The sequence below is a fragment of the Lepidochelys kempii genome, chromosome 1, assembly GCF_965140265.1.
Source record: "Lepidochelys kempii isolate rLepKem1 chromosome 1, rLepKem1.hap2, whole genome shotgun sequence".
Classification (NCBI taxonomy): Eukaryota; Metazoa; Chordata; order Testudines; family Cheloniidae; genus Lepidochelys; species Lepidochelys kempii.
The window spans coordinates 2,459,450-2,466,097 of NC_133256.1; the positions used below are offsets into that span (position 1 = coordinate 2,459,450).

Sequence of the window (6,648 nt, forward strand, 5' to 3'; positions counted from 1 at the left end):
CCACAGCATGCATCCGATGAAGTGAGCTGTAGCTCACGAAAACTCATGCTCAAATAAATTGGTTAGTCTCTAAGGTGCCACAAGTACTCCTTTTCTTTTTAAGATACTGCGAGTGATGCTAGTCAATGTTCATATTTTTTATTAAATTACTTTGTTACTGTTAGTCTTTGGTTATCCTCCAGGCTTCCTGAAGTATTGGACATTGAAAAAAAAGGTAACATTTCCCACAATGCTGAGCTCAGCCAAACATGGACAGTGCACTCTGGATTAATGAGGACATATACTTTCTAATTCTTGTCACAAAGATTTCAATCGGTGACCCATGGTGATCATTTTCTGCAGATATATTTGCCCACTTTGTCACAAAGCTCTTTGGATCTGACCCCATAAATGATAGGGTTGAGCATGGGAGGGATGAGGAGATAGAGGTCAGCCAAGATGATGTGAATGTGGGGAGCGATGCCCTGACCAAACCGGTTTGTCAGGTTGGAAAAGAGGCTGGGAGTATAATACGTCAGCATCACACAGATGTGGGCTGTGCAGGTGTTGAAGGATTTTTGGTGGGCTTTCTTGGAGGGGATTCTGAGGACAGTCCTGATGATCAGACCATACGACAGGGCAATGAGTGTCAGGTCTGACATGTTGACTACAAAGAATAGCACCAGGCCATATATCCTGTTCACTCTAATGTCCCCACACAACATCGTCACCACAGCTGTGTGCTCGCATTGAGTGTGGGGGATAATGCGATTTGCACAGAATGGCTGCCGTCTCAGGAGGAGGGGCAGGGGAAGAATGAAGAGAACAGCTCTTATCAGTCCCACGAACCCTAGTTTAGTGATACGTCTGTTATTGACGATGATGGTGTATCTCAGAGGGTTACATATGGCAACGTAACGATCAAAGGCCATTGTCACAAGGATGGTGGAGTGCATAAGAGAAACAGTGTGAAGGAAAAACATCTGGCTGAGACAGCCACCCATAGTAATAGCTTTCAAATTGAACCAAAATATACACAGTGCCTTTGGTACGACAAAGGTAGGTGTGGCGATGTCTGTGAGTGCCAGCATGCAGAGCAGCAGGTACATTGGGTTGTGGAGAGTCTGCTCTTTGTATACAACAAACAGAACTGTAAAATTTCCAAACAGGCTGATAATGTAGAATATAAAGAAAGGGATGGAAATCCAGATGTGGGCAGCTTCCAGGCCAGGGATGCCCATTAGGATGAATGTTGAATGGTTAGAGTGGGTGATGTTGAAAACTGCCATCAGGTGGTCAATGCATCAATTGGGCTCAGAAATGCTCAAGGTGCCTGTAAAGGGAGAGAAGCACAGTGAAGGGGGGTTACACCCTTTATAGAAAATAGTATGATAAATATTTTATAGTTAACAACAATCTGGAGGTGATCAGTGAAGTGGCAACATTTACATGTGGCACCAGACTATTTAGGTCAGAGTCAAGTGCAGAGAAGTCCTCTGAGGGAACTGAACAAGCCAAGTCAACAGGGAGCAAGATGGCAGATGAATTTCAATGTCAATAAACTGTGATGTATATGCCCATTGGAGGAAAAAGCTTGAACTAAGCAAAACATTGGGATCCAGGAAGAGTGGGATAGGAAACCATACAGAAAATACAATGGCATGAGATCAGTCAGTCAATATTTCACCCTCCTCTGGTCTCCTCTATGTAGTACTGGGCACCCTTCTCACACAGGATATTGCAGAACTAGAGGGATTCGAGCAAGGGCAATGAGAATGATCAAGGGCCTGGGAAAACTGACATTTGGAGAGAGGTTGAAAAGACTGGGATTGTTATGTTACAGAGGAGATGAATAAGAGGAGATATGAGAAAATTCTCACTGGTAGAGTAGATGGAGAATAAGTTCTCCCTGTCTCATAACACAAGGTCAAGAGGACATTCAACTAAACTGAAATGTGGTAAATACAAAACTGATAAAAATAGAATGCTTTCTTCCCCCAATGCCTAAATAGAATGAGGAACTCCTTGCCACAAGATGTATTCATGGCCATGAGCTAAGAAAGAATGACGAAGGGTTTGGACATGTACATGGATACTGAGACTTTACACGTTCAGCCTCTCCCAACAAACCACTGTACTTCCTGCTTCTCTGTGTAGATCTCCCTACCTACTCCCACAACCCTCAGCACTGCCTGCTTGTCCATTTATACCCTTCTCCCCACCTCCATAACACTCAGTACTACCCACCTGACTGTATATATCCCAGTCCCTGCCACAGAACCTCCAGTGCTGGCCACTTGTCAATGTATGTTCCCCACCTCACAACTTCCAGCCCTGCCACACTGTGCTACCCCTCAGCCGGGACCATCAGCAGGTGCCAGATCCCACAGAGACAGCTCCCAGAAATACGTCCTCAGACTAAGTTAAACTCAGTGTCTGCCTGAACCTGGGAAAAGGAGCCTATTCAGTGAAGGGAACCCCAGCAGCAGCTCAGGCTGTGCAGGGAAGGAGAGAGGGACAGACCCGGTGAGAAGGGGAGAGGACATGGAGACTAGAAGGAGCCAGTGTGAGTAACTCTGCCTCAAAACGACAAAACGCTTTAACGTATTGCAGCCCATTAGAAACCCAGACACCCCTTCCTGAGGCTGGTGTTCCATGTTGGCAATTGCTGACATTACCGCAAGATTGTTGTAGGGCTGCTCACGGGAGGAGGGATAGTCCAGAGGGGGGATTGGTCAGAGACAGTCTGCTACAGTGAGGTCCACATTCCATTACAGTCTGAGACACCCACTATCCCAGGAGGCCTCATTACGCCTCTTTGCTCTGTGCATTAGGCAGGATGTCCATTCCCAATTTTGTCCAGTTTCAGGTATCTGTGTCACTGTAATGTGCGTACTGCACGCCCCCCTCCCACCAACACACACAAACATTGTGCATCCCTGAACTGCCTATAGTGAGATTTCTAACACCGCCTGGTTTCCTGTAAGCCAGAAACCTGCTTTTATTTCTCCTGCCTTTTGATGCTTCTCATCCTCTCTATACCCAGAGATGCAGGGCCACAGAGAAACCAGACCCTCCCTTTCTCTCTGAAAAAAAAAATCCTAATTGTTCATTTACAAAAATGATTAGGAGACCAGGGCACCTGATTTATGGGGAGAGGCTGAAGGAATTGGGCTTGTTTAGACTGAAGAAGAGGAGAGTGAGGGGGGATTTGAGAGCAATGGTCTCAAGTTACAGTGGGGGAAGTCTAGACTGGATATTAGGAAACACTATTTCACTAGGAGGGTTATCTAGGGAGGTGTTGGAATCTCCACCCTTAGAAGTTTTTAAGGCCCAGCTTGACAAAGCCCTGGCTGGGATGATTTAGTGGGGTTGGTCCTGCCTGAGCAGGGGGTTGGACTAGACGACTTCCTGAGGTCTCTTCCAACCCTAATCTTCTATGACTTTATGAATCTCTAAGGATTTCAGCAACTCTCCTGTCAGCTCCTCTTTGGTTCAAATGAGCTCACTCCACCTTTAGCAGTGACAGGACACTCCACTTGAACTCACTGGAGGTTCATGGCCGGTGTGAATCAGGACATTCATTTAAGTCCTTACTTGAGGACTTAGGCCATGCTGGGAGTTCTGCCATTGAACTCAATGGTACAATATTTCACCCTTAGTATTTAATTTTGGCCCCCGGCTGTGAAAATCACTCCCAGCTTCACATCCTGCTACAGAGAGCACTATTATCCACGGTGCTGGAAAAGTCTGAGGGAAACCCCCAGTTTCTGTGGCGTTCTGAGACAAGGCATGAGAGATGGGGATTCCAAAACTCACAGGGGCTCTGACTTTGCTCTCAGGGAGGTCAGTGTAAATCTAGAGTGACCCACCAATGGCAGAATGTGAGAGCAGAATCTTTCCACTGTGTGAAATCCTGTGTATTCCATTCTTCTTGTGAAACATCTGGTAACACAGATACCCACTGCAGAGGCCTTGGCTGCACTTCTGAAGAGGCCAGTGAAGTTGCTGAATTGTAACACTTGAGTGAACCAGAAGAAAAAACACATAGACCAAAAAAAAAGGAAGCTACTGAGACAAATAGAAGGACACAGTAAGAGACAAGGAAATTATCTTAAAAACAAATATTTGTCTAAACTATTTCTAATAAATTTTTAGTTCCAACTATTCCAGGTAAATCCCTTGGTGTTTCTGACAATATTAAGCAGTTCAAGTTGTTTGTGCTGGTGAATTCCTGCCCACATGGTTCTTGACATGAACCCTGGAACCCTCCCTGAGCCCTCAGCACTAAAATTATCGCAGAAACAGGCAACTTACCGAAATCTCAATCTGCAGAGAAAAGGAATCTCCTTATTGAGACAGAAAGGCAGAGCCCAAAGCATCAGTCTATGAGTCTCATATGTCTGACACTCGCTGTGCTGTACAGCAACCTTTATGATTCCCCTATACAGTCCCTGAGGACTTTCAGGTTGGCCAGGACTCCCAGGCAATTCCCTCAGCTCTGTGAACAACTGGAAGAGCAGAAAATAGACTCTGGAGAGCTTCAGCCTGTGAGTCTCAGGAATAAGAAATGATTTGCTGTTAATAGGGGCTCAAATTGTCAGGGCAAAACGGAATATTAACATTTAGATGAATCTTGGGTGAAATAAGGTCATTGTCTATATGTGTCTTTGAAATTTGTGCGGATAGTTTGCCTAATGGATAAATTGCCCTTTGTTGATCTGTGTAACTTATTATCCGTAGTGTTTAGAAAACGGAAGGGTACATCTAAAACCTATTGTTTACCCAGGACTGTATGGTCAAGTAGATGCTAGAAAACTGTATAAAAGGCCCTTGGGTCTTGATTCTGTTTTTCTCAGATCGAATTGAGAATTCATGCAGGGAAATCTAAGCCAAAAGGACTGAGATCCCAGTTCCGACTGTACTGCCCTGAAGTATAAACTTTGGACTATAACCTATGGACTATTTCTGAAAGAATTCTTTGCAACTATAAAGCTCACTGTCTCTGCTGTGTATCTGAACTTCAAGAATTGAATTCACATCTGTATATATATTGATCCTTTAACCAGGGGCGGTTCCACCACTTTTACCACCCCAAGCAGCCGCTGCCGAATTGATGCCGCGCCCGGACGGAAGGGCGGCACAGCTGACACGCCCGGAAGAGCGGCGGAGTTGCCGCCGAATTGCCACCGCGGGAGACGGACTGCCGCCCCATTCTCAGTGCCGCCCCAAGCACCTGCTTGGAGAGCTAGTGCCGGGAGCCGGCCCTGCTTTTAACTATACACTCTTTTTTCTTTTAATAAATTTTAGTTTAGTTACTAACTGGTGGTAAGCATGTATTTGGATAAGATCTGGAATACTCAATAACCAGGGAGGTAATGTGTCCAATCCTTTGGGATTGGTAGAACCTTTTCTATTATATGATTAAATGAGATTTTTGGTAATCTTTATCCTATTTGACTTGTGTGCCTAGGTGGAGACCTGAGGTATGGTTATTTTAAGGGAACTGTGTTGCTAGCTTCTGAGTAACCAGTGAGGTATAATAGAAGCTGTTTTGTGCTGGCTTTGTAAATCTAAATATTGGAATATCCACCACCTCACTGGAGGATTGCCTGCTCCATTCTTTGCAGTTCACCCTATTTGAGTGACCTCAGCTGGCCCCCAATGGGAGCCCGGTCACACCATGCCCGTCCTTGAGACATACTTGAGTTATGTGAATAATAATGTAACTGAAGTCGAGGAAGCTAAATCCACTTACTGTGGTGTCTACATCACGCTGTGTCCATGGGAGACACTCTCCCGTCGACTTACCTTATGCTTGTCAGGGTGGAGGAGTACAGACATTGACGGGAGAGCGCTCTCACATTGATTTAGCGTGTCTTCACCAGACCTGCAAAATCGATGCCACTGCATCAAGTGCAGCAGCGCCAAAACCGTGCCCCCAGGGAGGACCTCCATCAGCGGCCTCGCAGTGAGCAGCTGCCATGGGGAGCAGGGACTGCAGAGAGCTGAAAATGGTTCTGTGGTTGGACGAATCATCTTATATGGGCCTGTGTCTTGGTGGCCAGCTGCTCAAAAGTGTCATAGAAATATAGGGTTAGAAGGGACTTCAAGGGTCATCTAGTCTAACCTACTGCCAAGAAGTCTTTCTGCTGAGCTCTGTCCTCCGCCCTCAGCTTCCAGCCATGTTCCAGGAACCATGCCCCCATTCTCTCCTCCAGCTGGGCTACCTCCCTCATTCTCTGCAGCTGCCTCTCCTCCCTCTTTCTCTCTCTGGAGCTCCAGCTGTTCCTCTGCCTTGGCCACACTGTCCTGCAGCATTTTGTCCTTTTCCTTCTCCCACACCTGTCGAGTGTCTTGTCCTCCAGGCTCCTGGTTCCTTTTCTCCGCACATCTGAGGTGTGTTAGTGAATATTAGCTTTTTATGATTTTTTGTATTTTAAGTTTTTGTATTTCTTTTAGATACCAACCAAAAGATACCAACTTTTTATTTTGTGAATTTTTTTTAGATGGGGCCACCAGATCTGCACACAGTATTCAAGATGTGGACATGCCATGGATTTATAGAGAGGCAATATGATATTTTCTGGCTTATTATCCATGCCTTTCCTAATGATTCCCAACAGTCTGTTCGCTTTTTTGACTGTCGCTGCACATTGAGCAGACTTT

At 45.6% G+C, this 6,648-nt stretch overlaps 1 protein-coding gene across 1 annotated transcript; it reads right to left on the reverse strand.

Annotated features, from left to right (window-relative positions):
- Window positions 1–329: 329 nt before the first annotated feature.
- Window positions 330–1,307, reverse strand: LOC140915830 (olfactory receptor 52E4-like). Its single transcript, XM_073356300.1, has one exon. The coding sequence runs from the start codon at window positions 1,266–1,268 to the stop codon at window positions 330–332; it is 939 nt and encodes a 312-aa protein (XP_073212401.1). The 5' UTR covers window positions 1,269–1,307.
- Between the last annotated feature and the right edge of the window lie 5,341 nt (window positions 1,308–6,648).

Coding starts and splice junctions, on each gene's coding strand:
- LOC140915830 (XM_073356300.1), bottom strand. CDS start 1,268: ATGGCAGTTTTCAACATCACCCACTCTAACCATTCAACATTCATCCTA.